This window comes from Saimiri boliviensis, chromosome 15 (assembly GCF_048565385.1).
Source record: "Saimiri boliviensis isolate mSaiBol1 chromosome 15, mSaiBol1.pri, whole genome shotgun sequence".
Classification (NCBI taxonomy): domain Eukaryota; kingdom Metazoa; phylum Chordata; class Mammalia; order Primates; family Cebidae; genus Saimiri; species Saimiri boliviensis.
Genome location: NC_133463.1, coordinates 59,205,105 through 59,225,606, shown reverse-complemented (window position 1 = coordinate 59,225,606; position 20,502 = coordinate 59,205,105). Strand labels below are relative to the sequence as shown.

General features: G+C 33.6%; 1 protein-coding gene across 4 annotated transcripts in view; it reads right to left on the bottom strand.

The window, feature by feature from the left end:
• The window catches only part of PKHD1L1 (PKHD1 like 1), a 167,746-nt gene that overhangs the window by 103,908 nt on the left and 43,336 nt on the right, over nucleotides 1–20,502 (bottom strand). For all 4 annotated transcript variants that reach the window (XM_003938584.4, XM_074387055.1, XM_074387056.1 and 1 more), the window contains exons 19-27: nucleotides 20,148–20,261; nucleotides 18,062–18,211; nucleotides 16,912–17,036; nucleotides 11,580–11,743; nucleotides 9,906–10,078; nucleotides 5,716–5,863; nucleotides 3,769–3,923; nucleotides 1,500–1,622; nucleotides 934–1,039 (exon numbers count right to left, since the gene is read on the bottom strand). In XM_003938584.4, the coding sequence (XP_003938633.2) occupies nucleotides 934–1,039; nucleotides 1,500–1,622; nucleotides 3,769–3,923; nucleotides 5,716–5,863; nucleotides 9,906–10,078; nucleotides 11,580–11,743; nucleotides 16,912–17,036; nucleotides 18,062–18,211; nucleotides 20,148–20,261 (1,258 nt within the window). The remainder of the gene's footprint in view (nucleotides 1–933; nucleotides 1,040–1,499; nucleotides 1,623–3,768; nucleotides 3,924–5,715; nucleotides 5,864–9,905; nucleotides 10,079–11,579; nucleotides 11,744–16,911; nucleotides 17,037–18,061; nucleotides 18,212–20,147; nucleotides 20,262–20,502) is intronic.

The window sequence follows — 20,502 nt, the reverse complement described above, 5'->3', positions numbered from 1 at the left end:
ATGTAAACATGGGAAATCATCACAAAATGTAAAAATGGATATAAACATAAGCATACCAAAGGACTATAACCAAATTAAAGTTAATCAAATCCTTATTCTTGAGAGTATTAACCCCATGTAACATGAATTATCCAAAATCATCGCTGTTCTAAAGAGTCTGAAGAATATATTCTTTCAACACAAAAATGCAATATTTTAAAAATTTTAATGATTTTTTGGGAAGTACCAATATAAAATTAGCTGATGAATTTTCCTACCATCCATCAAGACTAAACATGTAATTATAGCATCTGAATGTATTGTTCTGATTTTTAAAAAGCCATCCCTTACTATCCTTATTCCTGTTTTATTTCAATTCTTTGTTGCTCAGACACAAAGCATAACTATATTTTTGAAGCAATAACACACTATGAAGAAATGGTATAATGTGTTCCTTAGATTGGTTTCCTGGCAATAATTTTTATATCTCTTATTCTCAAATCTAGGACATGAATATTTTATTTTACTAAACAGCAGATGTCTTGTTACTAGCCTCTTAATACTAACTCTCCTAGAGGAAGTGGTCTCACATAATACAAGACTCCACTTAATACCCTAGCTAGTAGAATTGAACAAAAGTGCCTTAATGTCCAAGTGAAATTTTAGAGACTGATTCTGATAAAACTGGAGAAGTTTAGTTATTAGTGAATCCTCTACTCCAAAGGCAAGATTTCAACTTCAAAGGAAATACTTTTTTTTTTCCAAAAATGAATAATTAGTGTCCTTTCCATAGCTTTTTTCTCTGATAGGGTTTTTAATTTTCACAATGTAGAACTGTTTGCTTGCTTTAGCTGGTCATACCAGTATACACATAGTTTTAAAAATCATTAACAGAGTTTCCATTTTGCTAGTTATCTTTCACACCCTAGTATAGGTTAAAAATCAGAAAGCTACCTTGAGAAGGGCTTGTACCCAAGACTAGGGGAGTAATGGCAGAATCCCATGTAAATCCACAGTCACCTGAACATTTAGCTGGAATTCCATTGACATAGACTTCAACCTTCAAATAAAGAAACAAGGAGCTAGAGAACAGGAGCAAAGGGGCAGCAGTAGAATATTAATAGGATTTAACAAAAGTTATGGAATTTTGTTGGTTTGCTTGTTTACTGAAATTAGTCTGTATTTTTTCTACTTTGATATTTCATTCATTCTTGCCCTTGGGAAAGTCACCTAATCTCTTTACACTGTAATTTCTTCATTTTTACAGAGCTGCTGTAAAGATTAAATGAAAGACTACATTTTCAATTTCTGACAGAGTTGAGCTAAAAAAATCTACTATTTTATCATAAGATAATTTTCCCAAAAGTCATAACATAATATCAAGTCGATCAATGTTAAGACAAACGTTCACATAAAATGCAGAAGTCAATCCTCCTGTTTTACCAGGTCTTTCACATATTACAAACTACTTATACTATTAAAATTACATTAAGCATCATGAGAAAAGTTTAAAAAAATACCTGTGGCTGTTGACTGGGTGTACGAAGCAGGTCTCCAAGTATGTGTTGTCTGAATAAGCCACCTTCCTTTATCCTTGTAACTGTCATATTAGCCTTTTCTCCAATAATGTTGGAATCATTAATCTATTTTAATACACAATTATTTTACTAGAAAGGTTATAACAAATATGACCACATCAGTTTTTCATTTTAAATTTCAGCGTGGGTGAAGGTGAATAAAAGTCAAGGATATAAAATAAAATTCCAAACCATGTAGTCAGTTAAAAAAGAAAAAAAAAAGAAGCCTCTTCAAAAATGAACATTAACCTATTCAAGAAAAAAACATTAAGACCATTGCAATATTATACATTGCATCAATTGCAACTTGAATCAAAACTAAAATTAACTTGAATTTTTAATTAAAAATAAATCTAAACAAAATGAATCTACTAAATTTGATTTTCTCAAAATGTCCTATGCTTTTTCTGAATATAACTGATAAACTATTGTTAAATAATTGAAAAATTGAGTCCTCTTTCTGAGGGTCAACTTTTCCTTGTATCATTTTTTACTTTTACTCTGGTTTTTCACCGAATTTTGGAATTACATGCTCTTCCAATGGCACAAATAAAACCAGGTCAAATCAATATATTCAATTTGTTCTTTACAAACTTCTTCTGCACATATGACAACCTTCTGATGCATTCAGGAGCTAGCAAAGAGATAGGAGTCTCCATGCTGGCCCATGTGTGAGCCAAATGATATGGAACAGAAATAATGAATACAAAGAGGAGACTGATTAGAAAAGGTGGAAGATAGTAGATGCACAGACACCAGCAGAGATACCAAGGGAGGCCAGTCACTGGAGCTATCTTTATTGTGGAATTTCCTAATTCAGTTCCCAGCCATGCATTTTTCTAAACTAACCCCCACATCCTATGACTATGACTATTTTGCACATACGCACAGACTTGTGTTCTATGTTTACATGCTTGTTTTTGCCCCCACTTCCTTATCTGCTCCACTTTCTCTCCTTCCCCAAATGGTTTCATGAGTAGAGTTCTGCATTTTTTTCCACCTTATGTGATAAATTTCTTTCCAGGTGAATATATGTGGGTCTACACATGGCTGCATAGTCTTCAATGTGAAAGTTACATCATATAAACAATCCTTTTGCTATTTATGGGGATTTAGGTTTCTAGGTTTTTACTCTTACAAATAATGCTACAGTGACTACCTTTGTGCCTATGTCATTTCACATTCATCTTATTATTTCAGTAGGTTAGATTTATATAAATGATATTGCTGAATCATAAGGTATCTGTATTAAGATACTACTAAGTTATCTTCCCAAAAAGTTGTTCTAATTTTTGTTCTTAGCAATATTACATAGGAGAGACTTTCCTCGAACTCTCATCAACATTAGAAAGCATCTTGTTGACCAGGCTGGAGTGCAATGGCACAATCTTGGCTCACTGTAACTCTGCCTCCCAGGTTCAAGTGATTCTCCCACCTCAACCTCCAAAGTAGCTGGGATTACAGGCATGCACCCCTATGTCTAGTTAAGTTTGTATTTTTAGTAGACACAGGTTTTCACCATGTTGCTCAGCTGGTCTTGAACTCCTGACCTCAAGTGATCCACCCGCCTTGGCCTCCCAAAGTGCTAGGATTACAGGTGTGAGCCACCGCACCTGGCCAAAGCATTATCTTTAATATTTGACAATCTGAATCCCCAGATTCCTCTCCTTCACATACTCTGGAGCTGACTCCTTTCCCCCTTTCTCTTCCTCCCTCTAACTAAAGAAAGGTAATTAGATGACTGCCTAAGGTTTTACTCCCTTATGAACTTGAAAAGGCCATCTTTGTAACCACAAAAGCATCCAAGACCCCAAAATACATCTCTCATGGTAGAACGATAGTGAGGCTGATTCTCTTTGGTACCCCCTTAGCACATATCTGGATTTAGTTCAATTTAGTTCTGAGACAGGCCCTGACTGTCAAGGGGATTCTAAGACACACATTTCTAGACTTTTTCTAAATGGGATATGGAGGAAAGTACCAGCAGCTATTCTCCATGAAAGAGAACACTGGTTCAATTTAACTTAGAAAAACCTTCTAACTTTAGAAAAACTTTAGAAAAACCTTCTCCTTAATTTACTTTTAAAGAAATTTTAGTCTGCAGTTTGCATTTTAAAAATAAACATAGCTTCCAGTTCTTTTTGGAATAAGGCAGGCACAAATAAGCAAACAACATGTAGAAGAAAAGAGAAGCCAAGCCAAATGAGGGAACCTGTAGAAGATTCTGCTTTCCACAGGTGCTTCTCCACTTGATGTTCCACGTGTAGCCAGCACAGGTTCCCTCTCGTGTAACTGAGACTCTTCCCATTCCCTCCAGACTCTGAAGAGCAAACTGTAGATCTGCAGCTGACACACCGGCGGGGAGGCCTGCACTCACAGAGGGGTGGCAAACAGCAGGAGTCACAATTTACAAACCGGCCAGACACAGTGTGGCTCATGCCTGTAATCCCAGCACTTTGGGAGGCCGAGACGGGAGCATCACCTGAGGTCAGGAGTTCATTCGAGATCAGCCTTGCCAACATGGTATAACCCTGTCTCAACTAAAAATACAAAAATTTGCTTGGTGTGGTGGTACACACCTGTAATCCCAGCTACTTGGGAGGCTGAGGCAAGAGAATCGCTTGAACCCAAAGGAAGCAAAGGTTGCAGTGTCCAAGATCATGCCACTGCACTCCAGCCTTGGTGAGAGTGAGGCTGCATCTCAAAAAATAATAAAATGAAATAAATTCACAAACGAATTTCCTTTTTAAAGTACATGAAATGTGTTCTATGTATTATCACTTGTAAACTCTATGTCCCCCTCCAATGTAGTAAAAATAAAATTTGCATTCTACTATGCCAAGAATTTATATATTTACTGGAAAAAAATACAATTTTATCTATCAATTTCAAAATAATAATAAATAATTATTTTAAGAAATTATATAAGTAATGTACCTCAAACTGTGGCCTTGGATCAAATATTTTTAATATCGATTTACAAATATCAAATATCCGTTGATGTTTTCACATCAATTCATTTTGATATTAAAAATAAAATAATTTTAGTGTTAAGGAGTATATTGAGTGTTAAAATAATCTTTTAATATAAAAATACTTTCATTTTTAAAATCTATTTTAATTTAATTGACTTCATGTGCATGTCTTTGAAGACACTGATAACCTGTAAGTCATGAATATAAAAGAGAAACAAACATTTGGGAATATAACAGGTATAGTGGATAAAGCAGTGAAGAAAACCTAAAAATGCCATTTGCCCTGAATAGCTTCGTATTACTGACATACTCTCAAATGCATAAAATATAAGAGAAGTACTACTAGAAAGGAATACACCAAAATGTTTATTATGGTTGTCTAGATTAGTACTGTCTAACTGATAAATAGTGTGAACCACATATATACTTGTATATTTTCTGGTAGCTATATTTTAGAAATACTAGGTAAGATATTTTAATAATAAATGGCATATAATCCCATATATTCAAATGTTATATTTTCACATGTGGTACCAGTCACATTGTAAGTGCTTAGTAGCCACATATGACTCATGGATGTCATACTGGACAGCACAGATTGACATAATTAAATTATAGATATCTTGTAAAATCATATTCCAATTCTCAATTTTTGTAATATTTTAATAGTATTGTTATTGTTTGTGGCTACCACAGAAAGTAATGAATACTTATTTTGAAAAATGTAGATACTATAGAAAGTTTTGACTTATGAAAGTCATAATTTCAGCTGCCTTTAAAAAGTGGCTATAAAAATTGTTATAACTTTTGCAGACTTTTATTATTTTTAAGCTAAGAGAATAAAAATAAATAGCTTTGGATAGGTGAATTGTTTCCTAATCTATTAAAAAGAATTTGAAACAACATTATGATTGGCTATTAATTGACCCTAATATGGCATATATTAACATAGATGTATGTCTGACTTTAATATATCACATATTATTTATATATCAAATAAATAATATATTTGCATGTATCAATAAGTAGTAATTCTCAAGTAAAATAACATTTAATACTTTATCACATTATACATGTGTGTATACACCAATACTTTAAACTTTTTTCACATACCTTTGAGAATTATAACATTATACATATGTATGTGTATGTATATACCAATATTTTAAACTTTTTTCATATACCTTTGAGAATACGTCCATAAGCTTGAATGTCAAAGCTGCCACTTAGAGGTGGAGATGCAGCTTGAATTCTTTGAATATGAATTTTTGACTCGCCTGGCCAATTATTTCCTCTGCAGACAATCTCATTCTCTGTCTCATGTGTGATTATCTAATTTCCAAAAATAAATATTGAGAAAATGATTAAACTCAACAATGGCTTACATGATTTCTGTTTCATCATGGTACAATCCTGTGACATGACATAAATGAGCCTCATGTATTCAAGATTCTTCAGAACATTAAGGAGTGTCAAATAAATCAACACAAGCCATACCTATATAGCTGCAATAATGAGGCCAAAGTCAACTCAGTCATCTGTGTAGCAATCAACTGGAACTGCAGTAATACCTCATTAATTCAGAATGCACCCTCCATCACTCAAGGAACAAATATTTATTGGGCAGGCACTCTGTTCAAGGTACAGTGCTAATCACTGCAGAGAGGCAAAGAAGCATGAGATGTGGTCTTGGCTATTTAAAAACTAAAACAATTTTTCAAAAAATGCTACATGGAGTCATGAAAACTTAACCAACAATTGAAGAAAGTATATGATCAATAAAATGTCTGACCCAGGTTAAAAGAAAATACTTGTTTAATGTTCAGTGCTAATCAATTGACAGAAGCAGCACATGCTATAGAAATTCATAGACTGCCATCCTAATAGTGAAAATTATATTCTCCTGTTTCTGATCCCTTATAGTTATCTGTTACTACTATAAAAATTAAAATAATAAGACTTCTAGCCACCAGAAATGAATGAACACTAGTGTCAAAAGACATAAGCAAGAATGTTCATAGCAGCTATATTCATAATAGTTCCAAGCTGGAAATAATGCAAAAGTTGTTCAATAGAATGGATAAATTATGGTATATTTACACTATGAAAAAATACATAGCAATGAAAAAGAAGGAAACTACAGTATATGCAATGTGAATCTCGCAAAACTGAGTGAAAAGCTAGATCCAAGGAGTACACACTGTATGATTCTACTGATATGAAGTTTAAGAGCAATAAAAAATAATTAATGGTAGTGATGTCAAAATAGTGGTTATTGGGAAAAGAAGTGAGTTCAAGAAAGGAGATAGGTTCAAGGAAGGTACTTGGGGAGCTAATGATTGTCTTGATCTGGGTAGTGATTACATGAGTGTATCTACTTTGTAAAAATGTGTTGAATTCAGCAAGTTTATAAGATACAAGATAAACACACAAAAATAAATTACATTTCAAATTTTAAAACACAAGACCATTTACAACTGCTCAAAGAAAATGAAACACATACATAAATCTCACAAAACATGTACTAGACCTAATCTGAAAATTGCAAAATTCTGATAAATGTAATGAATGAAGACCTAAATATGCTCATAATGCACAGCACAAAGACAAATAAATGGAGAGACATTGTGTTCATAGTTTGGAAGACTCAATATAACAATGGTGTGAATTCTCTTCAAAACAGTCTATAGATTTAATGTAATTCTTGTCAAAATATCAGCAAGGTTTTTTTTGTAGGCATAAATAATCTTATTTTAAAATTTATTTGGGAAGGCACAGGACCTAGAATAGCTAAAACAATTTTGCACAAAAAAACTAAAGTGCGAAGAATCACTCTGCTCAATGTTAAGCCTAACTATACAGATGCAACAGTCAAGAATGTGTGGTATTGGTGGAGGAACTGACCAATGGGAAGAATAGAAAACTCAGAAATATGCCCACATAAATATGATTTTTGACAAAGGTTCAAATGTCATTAAATGAAAGAAAGATAGCCTTTCAATAAATGGTGCTGAAACAATTGGAGGCATAGGCAAACAAATGAACCTCAACCAAAATCACATCTTGTATAAAAATTAACTCAAAATAGATCCCAGCCTTAAATATAAAATGTAAATGTATAGGATTTTTAGAAAAAAATAGAAAAATCATCAGGACCCAGAACTAAGCTCTTAGACTTGAAACCAAACACACCATTCATAAAAGAAAAAAAATGATAAATTGGGTCTTATAAAATTTTTAAAACTGTTCTGTCAAAGAACTTATGAAGAAGATGAAAAGGTGAGGTACAGTCTCGTAGAAAATATTTGCAAACCACGTATCTGATAAAAGACTTTTACTAGAGATTTCACAGTAGAAGATATGTAGGTGGCAAATAAATTCATAAAAAGATGTTCAACATCATTAGCTATTAGGAAATATCAATTAAAATGAAAATGAGCCATCGCTACATACCCTACCAGAATGCCTAAAATTAAAAATAGGGACATCACCAAACACTGGCAAGACTGTATAGAAACTGGATTGTACACTGCTGGTGGGAATCTAAAATGGTACAACCACTTTGGAAAAAGTATGGCAGTTTTTTAAAAAACTACACATATTCTTACCATACAACCCTGTAATTCCACTGTTGGAAATTTAAGCCAGAAAAAAATGGAAACTTATGGCATGCTAAAGTCTACAGATGAATGTTCATAGCAGTTTAATGCAAAATAGCTAAAACCAAGAAACAACTCAACTGTTCAACGGGTGAGTAAGCAAACTGGTGCATCCGTAACATTAAATATACTTAGTAATCAAAATGAACAAATCAATCAACACAACTTAAATGAATCTCAAGGGAATTATGCTGTGTGAAAAAAAGCCAGTCTCCAAAAGTTATGTATTTGTATCATTATATAACATCTGATTCCATTTTTGTAGCATTATTAAAATGACAAAATTATTGAGAGAATGAATTAGTGGTTGCCACATATAAGTGAGTGCAGGAGGAAGGGAATGAGGCAGGTGACTGTGACAGCATGGCTACAAAAAGGTAGCACAAGAGATGCTTGTAATAGAACTGTTCCGGTCGTGGTCAGATGAAGCTACACCTGTGATAAAATTGTACAAGAACCACACACACACACACACACACACACACACACACACACACAGACACAGACACACACACACACTCCTGGAAAAATCTTAATAAGGTCAGTGGACTTTATCATGTTAATTTCCTGGTTATGATATTATGCTATGTCATACAAAAAATTATCACTGGGGGAAAATGTATGAAGGATATAAAAATAGCTCTGTGTTATTTCTTACAACTGCATGTGAGTCTGCAATTATTTCAAAGTGAAATTTCTTAAAAACAGTTTATTGATCTATACATTTAACATATGTGCATTACATGTATTTGTCACTTGAATTTTTTTTAAAGGTCACGAAAATCTAAGTCCCACATTCTTCAACGTAACCTTTGATAAATAACTAAAGATAGAGGTTACACTTACCTATTAGTTTATTGAGGAATCTTGAAAAATGGGAGAATTTTGACACAGACGCTTTGAGAATACAAAGCCCTGTGTTAGTTGTTACCTTTTCTAATAGAGTTAAGAGTAAAAGACTGGAAAGCATTTGTAAAATGTTAATTTTTAAGATACTAAAATATTGGCCCAGGGTGAGATAAAGGCAATATTTTTTTGGAGTTTTTATAGTTTTTCAGTAATTTTAATCATAAAATTGTTTACTTTGCAAAAAGTTTTCTGTGAGGCTCTAATCTAATTACAATGGTTGATTATTTAACCTTTAATCTTGAGCTTATTATACTTGTTTTTTGTTTGTGGCAGGAAATTATATTAACTCATTGAATATTTTTATAAAAATTTAATTTTTACATTTTTCATATTTATAATATTTAATACTAGTATTATCATAAATGTACAAAAAATTGTTCAGATCCTCTCAGAATTATGAAAAAACACTTCTTTATTCCCCTGTATAAATTTTCATACAAGCAAAAATAAATGGTGTTTATAACAGAAACAATTTAAAAGCATAACAGAATCTCAACTTTTCTTTCAATAATTTCCGTTTAAGGATCTTTATTGGAAGAGTCCATAACTTTTTTTTTCAAGTCCACAGAGAAATCTCTACATCTGATTTGTTTTTTTAAGAGCATTTCTCCTTGTTTTCCTTCCCATAGACATATTTCTTGAAGAATTTTTTAACACTTAAAGTCAATTTCATGCTCCAAATCATATAATCTTAGTATAGTTAGTTATCTTTTTCTATTAAAGATATTCTATCTGTATGTTGGCTATTTAAAAAAAATAAAAAGAAAATTCACTACATCCAAATTAAGGCAAAATTCTAGGCTTACCTGCCCAAAACTCACAGCCATCATGGGTATATTGTAACTGCAATTATATGAAGTCATGGTAACAAAATATTGGTATGTCATAGTTGGTCCATTTATTTTGGTCCGATTCACCTGAAAGTGCTCTAAAAATATTCCTTTATTTGCTAATGCAGGAAGTCTTCTCTTGGGCATTTCTAAAGAATATAAATAAACAAAAATATTAGGTTGGTGTAAAAGTAATTTAGAAGTCAAACTAACAGATGGGAGATAAAATTGCATTGCTTCTGTTGCTAAAAAGAAAATCATCAAATAATATCAACATTGTCATGGAATAAAATATTTAAAATCAAGTATTAGAAAGAAGACCCAAAGGCAAGTAGTCTGCAAAGCTTGCTAAACTTTCACTTTTATATGAAGAAGCTTTATGTCTTTTGAAATATAAACCCTATCAAGTAAAAATCAAATATTTAAAAGACACCAATCCCTGGATTTCCTCTAGCCCTCTGTGGGCCAGTTAGCTCTGTTCTGTTCGAGGTCCCCGAAATGTGGTGCTCACTAGGATGTATGCTTCATGAGGGCAGGACAAAAATTGGCTTCTTCATTGCTCTTTCCTCAGTATTTGACACAATGCCTGACACATAGTAGGTGCTAAGTGAATATTGTTTAATGAATGACAACATTTATCCCAGCATAATCCATCTATCTTATACATGTGTTCCACCAATTACAATGTAGGTCTGGTGACAGCAGATTCAAAAGGAGTGACAATAAAGTAGTAACATTTATATTTTTTTGTTATACTTTAAGTTCTAGGGTACATGTGCAGAAGGTGCAGGTTTGTTTCATAGGTATACACATGCCATGGCAGTTTGCTGCATCCATCACCCTGCTATCCCTCCCCTAGCCCCCACCCCCCAACAGACCCTGGTGTGTGATGTTCCCCTCCCTGTGTCTGTGTGTTCTCAGTGCTCAACACCCACTAAGTGAGAACATGCAGTGTTAGGTTTTCTGTTCTTGTGTCAGAAAAAATAACTCACCACCTTGCACTTGAAAGCAGTTCCAAAGAAAAGGATTCTAATGTTGCTCTCAAAAATGGGAAAAGTCACTTTTAAGGTGACTATTTGGAGTTAGGATTGTAGAGTTTAATTTTTATTATTATTACATCTTTTTAAAAAGGATTGTAGAGTTTAATTTTTATTATTATAGCTCATAAATGTCATGTCTATTAACATGACTAGAAACACAATACTAACACTACTGAAATGAAGATTTCATTTGTAGTATTATTCTTTATCACTCTCGAGTCTGTGAAAAGTTTCAAGTCAATCTTAGTAGACACATGTCAATGTCAATAGTTGCATTTTGGGAATAGATCTCTCATGGTAGTTGGTTTCTCAAAAATAAAACAGAGCAAAATAAAAACGTTTGCCATAGTATATTGATCCATAAACAAAATCCTGGACTATGAAACAAATTCATGCTATTGTAAGAAAGTTTACATTAAAGATTCATTTATTCTTAGAATAATCACCTTGTGCTATTCATTAAAAAATAAAATTACATTATTGAGATAAAAATGACTCATTAATATTTAGAGATTAATGTTTCCACCCATACTACAGAATATAAAAATAATTTCCATGGTAAGATTTTACCATATTTAGATTACAGTAGAGATAAAATGATACAACATACCATCCAATGTTGAGATTGTAGATGTGTGTCCAATGTACATTACATCCACATAGAAGGACTGTGATTCTGATGCTTTCTGTAAACTAATCCTTTGAAGAGAAATATTTGTCCCAGTGTATTTTGTTCTTATGAGATCCAGAAGGTCTATGCAAGTGTAAGTCCAGCTGAAATACGGTTGATTAATTTTTTGTATAGATCAGTGGTAATGTTTAAGCAAATATACTTTTAAAAGCATTACAATTTTATAGAGAATAATATTTTTCCCACAAGACCACAAGGGAGCTTTATTAGCACCAAAAAGCAGCCATAACAAGGCACAGCAGGCAGAAACTTGGCAGTAAAAGATTTAGCATTATACACAAATTAGTCTTTCTTTTATTCGAATCCTTGGCAGGAGCCACAGGAATATAAAATAACATTGTATAACAACAAGTAAGGACACTAAGAAACACACACATTGGTGTAGAGCACATTATCAAAACAAGACCCAAGAATTAAGTCATCAATTTTAGTGAACAATACTAGGCATAGAACAGTAAATTTAGTCCACTGCTAAGAAGCAAAACTGGAACTTGATAACACTTCCAGGAAAGTTCCCTGGAGTAGAATTGTCCATTGTTTTAAGTGCTAGAAGGGTATTATTTGTAGATATAAATGGTTGCATGATACCTTTTAAATGTATAACTTAGATTAAGATTTTCTATTAAATATTAACTGTATTTGAATCCCATAAATTACAGTTAAGCATTAAAGCTATGAGTTTGTAACAGATATAAATACTGCCATCCAAATAATTAAGTATAGTTTAACAGTAATCTTTCATCAGCTACCACTGTACTTAAACTGACTAGTTTGTTTGGGCACCTTATAGTCTCATTTTCTTCATGGTTCATAAACTCATCATGGGATCCACCTCTCGCTCATTAAAGACTAGACTACACATATCAGTTTCAGAAAATTGTATGCAAACGTCATTAAGTGCACTTAAAATTTTAAAAAGTACTTAGGGCCTCAATGTAGAATTGTGCAACGAATTACACCATTCTAAAATTTTAAAAACCACAACTTAGAAAATTTGGCATGTTGAACAGGACCCTTTATAAGGGAAAAGGAGACTGCAAATGAGAGCAAAACTGAACTGCACACTGTGCCTTTGTGATAAGATAATTCCATTTTTTGAAAAGAAAGGCAGGCTGCTTTAAAATTTTTAAACTTGATTTACAACTATAAACCACTTTTTGGAAAGTCATAGAACCATTTTGGGGGGTGGGACATGGCACTTTTAACACTAACACTGTACTGAAAACAACAAATACTAATATTTCTACTTCATCTAGGTAGACTGTCTGATCTACATTAAAGCAGATCTAGAAATACCTGTTAGAAGCAGATAAATTTATTTTGTCTTGACTGGTAATCGTTTTGTCAAGGGAAACCTGTTATTTTTAACAATCATGATATTCTTGTTTAAAGGTCTTGTAACATTAAAGGTAAAGAAAATCCATGAACATTATCGAATGTAATGCATCTTAAATTACTGCACAGCAGATAAATTTTAAAAATTTTAAAAATATATTTAGTTTTCTTTTTTTGTGGGTACATAGTATGTATATGTATTTGTGGGGTATATGAGATGTTTTGATACAGCCATGCAATGCATAATAATCATATCATGTAAAATGAGATATCTATCCCCTCAAGCCTTTATCCTTTGTGTTATAAACAATCAAATTATACTTTTAGTTATTTTTAAATGTACTACTAAGTTATTATGGACGTTAGCCACCCTGTTGTGCTGTCAAATACTAGGTCTTATTCATTCTTTCTAGCTATTTTTTGTACCCATTTATGATCCCCATCTCCTTTCAGCCATCTCAAATTATAGGCTAATAAAAGAGACCTACTTAATAATATGGTAAGTGTGACTTGACTGATGAAGAAGAATGAGGATCCATAAAATGTTTCAAAATTCTGTAGCAGTGGAGGAGAACATAATGTAAGGGCGATGGGCCTCAAAAATAAAATTGTGATTTCACTGTTCAATTCAAAGATTCCTTCTTGCTGTAGCAAAATGTACCTTCAGATGTCCCTTCAAGAAAGATTTCTGATTTATAATGATGGACTATGGGATTATCCACGATATGAAGCAAACTAGGCATGAAGCAGTGGGACGTAACCATTCTGCTGATGGACTGTTCGTGCTCCTTGCCACCTAACAGAGGGAAGGCTGGCTCAACTCCTGACACTGCATCTACCTATGTGACTGCCAACAAAGGATGTCCTCTTCTGAGTCAGTAACTGTGGAATGGCAGAATTCTTCCCACTCATTTCATTCGTTCCAGGAGCTAGCTTCGGTCCCATTTTATACAGCAGCCCCAACTGTGTCATGACCTCAAAGGCATATATTTGTGCCTTGGGGAACTCAACATCTTTTTCAATACCAATATATTTCTCTCAACACGAATAAATGGAAATATACCCAGTGCTCATGGATTAGAAGAATATTGTTAAAATTAATATTGTTAATTATTATCAAAATCATATGATTCTGTGCAAACATCATCCACAGCATATATAGAGCTCAGGCATTATTCTTTTTCTCTTTTTTGAAGTCCACTTCAGGTTCTATCAAACTTCAGTATCTAATGAACTTAGTCTTTGTGTTACAAGAATTTTTCTTTCTTTGCATTCTATGGAAACGTGGAGATCTTATACTTGGGACAAGACAGCCATCATTATCTTTTTGGTGCTTATTTCAAGAACCTAAGGAATATCTGAAGCAGGACTTTTGTGTTTCCTGAAGAATTCTTTGAAAAGCTTAATGCCCTTATTAAAGCTTTACCTTCCAACAGACTACCTATTGGACTGTGGATTCCTATCTCATGACTAAAGAGATTCTGACACCTGTATGTGAACTTGGTCTGCAGTGGCCTTCACTTTATCCACTGATTGATCAGGGTATCTGAAGGGAATTAGGTCCATATGCTCGGGATATGATGCCAGAGATATATACTTCAAATATGATGTTGATGTTTTATATTGAAAACAGAAGATTATGACTTCTTCTACACACACACACACACACACACACACACACACACACACTTTTATTTGAGACAAGGTCTCATTCTGTCACCCAGGCTGGAGTGCAGCAGCGCAATCTTGGCTCACTGCAGTCTGGATCTCCCAGATTCAAGCAATCCTCCATTTCAGCCTCCTGAGTAGTTGGGACCACAGGTGTGCACTACCACGCCCAGCTGATTTTTGTATTTTTTGTAGATATGGGGTTTTGCCATGTTGCCCAGTCCCCTCATTCTTTTTTAACATACGGCCATTCCAGTTCCACAGGAAGGATAGCTCTGATATGGTACCACCCATTTGACTGGTCCCATCTTTTGTCACTGTTCCTGACACTGTCCCCATGGACACAACTGATTTCCTCTTGATAGAGCCCGGGGACCTAGCTTTGCTGGAGCACCTCCAGGCCTTCACCATGGCTGTCTCCCATTTCATACTTCTTGTCTTCCAAAATAGTTTGTAAAACCATTAACAAACAAGGTTTCCCTTCCAGTCCAACATATGTCAACAATTTTTAGAGTATATGAATTTCTAAAGTTATGAATTGGGAACTGGCTGATGTATTTTGAAAATAATGTTGGGGGCCAGGCACGGTGGCTCATACCTGCAATCCCAGCATGTTGGGAGGTCTAGGTGGGGAAATCGTTTTAGCCTATGAGTTCAAGACAAGCTGTGGCAACATGGCAAGACCCAATCTCTACAAAAACAAAAAGTCAGCTGGGTGTGGTGGTGCACACCTGTACTCCCAGCTACTTGGGAGGGAGGTTGGTATGGGAGGATCACTTGAGCCCAGAAGGCAGGCTGCAGTGAGCTGTGATGGTCCCAAAGCACTCCAACCTGGGTGACAGAAACAGACCCTTTCTCAAAAAATAAATAGTGTTGGGATGATGTAGAAAACAGGACAATTGAAATTGCAGATTTGAGCAGCAGCTTCTGCATCAAGAAATTTAGTCTTCCATCAAGACTGCCCTTTCTTCCCATCTTACTACTCTCCTCTCCATTAACATCTTGCCTGTTTTTATTTCTTGTTTTTAGTTTTGTTTATGGTCAACATTTAGTTTTATTTCCAACTTTGGATCATTTTCTCACTTTCTGTCTGGGTGTCAAGAGGAGATGCTGGTTCTGCCTCACACTTGTTCCATACATGGCAGTTCTGAGTCAGAGTCTTCTTCTATCATGGGAAGAAAATAGTGCTCTCCATATCTTATTATAATAGAATAGTGCTCTCTATAACTTATAAAATGATGGAAACTTACATGACATGTATTAAAGTAGCATGTAAACTGTATAGACCTATATAAAATATTGTGATGTAGCTATAACAGAATAAAGCAAAAAAAATCTTTTCAAGGTATGGAAATCATATCATGTTTATTTTTATGAGATAAACTTTATATGAAATAAAAACTTCTAAAATTGTAGAAAGGAAATGTTCTATGTCTTTAGTGGAGTGATGGTTACATGACTGTATACATGTGTTAAAATTCACTAAATTGTGCACTTAAAGAGAGTGAATTTTACTTTATATAAATTATACTTTAATAAACAACAACAATTTATGGGGAGTACTTTATAAAATAGAAAAGTGTATGTCTCTGTGTATGTCTTGACTATTATTTGTATTATAAATGAAATTTTTGCATGTACTGTGTATAAACATACATTCCAGAAGATATAAAAATTAATAAAACCCCAAAAATAAGTATATAGAACTAAATTGTGTTTAAGGGCATGATAGTTGTAGTCACTAAATAGCTTTTTCTAGGTTCATTTCATTTCTTCATGTTTCTCTATTTGCATTTCTATGTGTCTAACTTTTGGCACAGCAAGCATTATTTCAAAATATCTTTACTTACTTTTTTTTTCCCAGTGATCAAAGTATAATGACAATACTTTGATAAGCCTGTCTCCTTCTACCTTCCAGCAGTAACTAGGAACATTATTAGATTTAGTAAATTATAATTTAAATTCTAAAGTGTACCATTGTTTTGTCTTTTTATGGTTATGGGTGATTATGACACAGTCAAATTGTATTTTGATAATCTATAGATTTCTTTATAATGCGACTCTTTCTGTTGGATGTATATGCATAGGATAGGAAAACTGCAGTTAAATCCATCACGCATATGATTTGCCCCATCTCCTCAAACAGACCAAAACAAAAACATAAAACCCCAAGAAATGGATTTGTCTTATCTTTGTAGTTTATATACTGTGGTATAACTTAAGTTTTCAAATTCATAGTGTAACTTACTTGTTTCCATAAGCAAAGTTATATGTAAACTGTACATCAGTGCTTCTAATAATCTTGCTAGTGTCTTGGTACTGGAATTTTAGACCAATATAATTTGCCAGGAATCCTTTGTATGCTAAACATAACTATATAAAAATACAAAAAACATTGGTAACAATATATTACCATTACATTGTTTTGTAAGAATTCAGATAAATTCAAAGTCAATAAATATTTATTGGGTATTTTCCACATAAAATGTACCAGAACACAGAGAAAGAAATGATTAATTTCAGCCAGTTAGCTGCAGAAGAAGAATTGGGAAAAAATTTATAGACAAAGTGATGTTGAAGTGACCTTACAATTAATGATTAATTCTCTATTTTTTTTTTTTAGGTATAGTTTCCTTTAAAACTGGAAACAATTCACTCCCTGTGGAGAGGAGTTATGTACTAACTTTAAGCTATTCAGTAAATTTAAAAGTTCAGTGCACATAGAAAAGAAGAGAGGTAAACATTTAGGCAGATTAAATGGGATGTAAATAATCATTGAACATTTAGAGATAGAGAATGAGTGTCACTGTAAAATAGTAATTAAATACCAGTTTTAATGGTCCCCCAAGTACTTAAGCATGCCATATATATTAAGAACTTTGAACTTTAGGAAATGTGCCACAATTTAAGAATTTTAAAATAGGAGAAAGGGTGAATCTATGATTAACAGTCTTAAATACCCTTAGTAAAACTGCCATCTCCTTTGCTCATAATATTGTTTCACTTCTCCCTGACTGGATACCCAAGACCATCCTATGATGGCTATCATTTTTTGTTTCTTCCTAATTAATGAAGAAAGATGAAAGAGCTTATATATTTTTGATTATTTTAGTATTTAAACCTGGGTGCAAATATTTTTTTCTGAAATTAAAAGAGAGATATAATACATGATACATGGTGCTATATACGTGTGTGTGTGTGTGTGTGTGTGTGTGTGTGTGTGTGTGTATAATTTAAAGAATCCTCAGAAGAGGAAACCACAAGCACCCAGAATTCACACTGTAGTGCCTGTTACAATATGGCATACTATCCACGTGGCAAGCATTTTTCCCTGTCTTAAAATTTCAATACCAAGGTATTGTCCAGATTCAATTAGCATATCATTTCATTGAGCTTACCTGATTATAAGGAAACAATAAAATGTCTCCATATGGTAGTCTGTTTGGTTTAACATCTGCTGAGTCAAAAAGAACAGCTGGGTTTTTCAGGGAGTAACGACCACAGTAAGCATCAGTTTCAGCTGTCTTCTGCCCTCTGTTAATACGGTCCTACCGAAACAATAATATTTCAAATGAAAACATGATTTATTGTTCTGCTTTTCCCCCAATGTATGCACCCAAACCATTCAAGGTTCAATCCAGATCCCACTGTTTCCCCGATTACTTTAACTTGAGATGTTTTCTTCCTTGTCTGAAATCTAAAGCTCTCATTCAGATCCATAATTATATATCCCTTATGCCAGTATTTGACTAGTTTCCAAGTTGTTTTTCTCCTTACATTATGAGCTTAGTACGGATATTTATTCATTCTTTCCATGAGTGTTTGTGCAGTGTTTACTGTGTGTCAGGTTTCTGTTTGTTTGTATGTTTGCTGTTTAATCCTGAGGATTCAAGTGGTGAAGAACCCTACCCCTGTAGATAGAGGCCACCCATCTAAGACAAAGAAGCCAATGATTATCATACTGAGGATCACAGGAGGCATCTAACTCACATAAAAGCATCAAGAAAGATGGCTCAGGGGAAGAGACAAATGAGTTAAGTTTTTAAAGATAAATAGGAGTGGCTGGAATGGAAAAAAGGTGTCAAATGCACGGTGCAAATGGTAAAAAGAAAGTAGGGGCTTCAGAGAGAGGTCAAAATACGTGCAAAAAAAGCAGAGGTATGAGAGAACATGGTGCTAGAAATGCAAACTGTAAGGTTAGGTGCAGCACGGAAATGCACGTGAAGGTAGCGATGAGAGATGAAGTAGGAAAAAAGTAGGAGGTAAATTACATGTGCCATCCTCATGGCTGCTAGTACTACATTCAGAATAGAACATAAATACACATATATTTGTTAAATGAAGCTGAAAAGGTCATCCTTTAAATGAAAAGATTTTTTTCTCACTAATCTGCTCTTGAAAAGTATCCTGAGAGATTTTTTTTAAGGATTTATATTTATACCTAGGGTATTGATCTGAATTATATAACTATGCTTTTTTTATTCTTACAGTTTTTACTTGGAAATAGCATATATCTGGCTTACTGAAGACTTGAAAATGAAAATTAGATAGTACATATTCAATTTTCTTCCTTTACTGTATATATTTTTTAAAAAATCTCATTAAGAAAGAAATGACCGGGCCATGTACTAATTAACCACAGTGTTATGTCAAAAAGCAAGAGAAGCAATTATATAGAACTACATAATACATAAAAATATATAATGCCCCACATTCTCTGAAGCCAATGAGGAGAAAGGATATACTGTGCATCCATGTTAAGAAAACACAAACAAAATGACATAATTTGGATCTATGTCCCCACCAAATTGCATGTTAATGTGTAATCCCCAAAATTCAAGGTGGAGCCTGGTGGGAGGTGATTTGATCATTGGTGTGGATTTCTCATGAATGGCTTAGCACCATCCTGTTGGTGCTATTCTCATGATAGTGAGTTTACACAAGGTCTGGTTGTTTAAAAGTGTGTGGCACCACCCCACTCTCTTCTCTTTCTCTTGACCAAGCCAAATGATGTGTCTGTTCCCTCTTTGCCTTCCACCATGATTGAAAGTTTCCCAAGGCCTTCCCAGAAGCCGAGCAGATGCCAACATTGCGCTTCCTGTAGAGCCTACAGAACTGTGAGCCAATTAAACCTCTTGTCTTTCTAAATTACCCAGTCTTAGGTATTTCTTCATAGCAATGCAATAATGGCTTAATACACAAAATAAACAAAAACACTGCAAATCTTAACTTTGCTCAGCTTTTCTACTTTCCAGCAAGAAAATTAATGTGTAGTAAAAAAATTTTTAGCAAATGAATTATAGAAGGCACTATCAATACCACCTATCAACAGGCCTGACCAATAAATGTATAACAAAGTCATTTTTGCAATTTGACTGTGAATGACAAAATTATCAATACTAATTCAAAAAAGAAATTATAAAATTTCAAACCATTATATAAATTGTATTTGGTCAGTTTTGCAGTTCATTAAATATTTCATACCAGATTAAAATCAGTTTCATAGTCTCTGAAGTATTTCACAACAAATCCTTCTTCAAAATTTGTGATTTGTGGTGGACACTTGGTGCTAACCATTTCTTCCACTGCTCTCTGAAACTAAATTAACAATATAAACATCAATAACTTCTTTTCATGAAAAGTTAGAACATTATTAATTAGTAATAACTACTACTGATTCTACTAATTGGTTCTAATAGAACATTTTCATAATTCCCATATTTTAGTCATGATTATGAGATAATTTTTTAAAATAATTTTAAGTTAGTGTGATAACTTTATTGGCCAATGAGTTTTCAAGACTTTTATTCTAGAATACCAATAGTTACAGACAATTGGC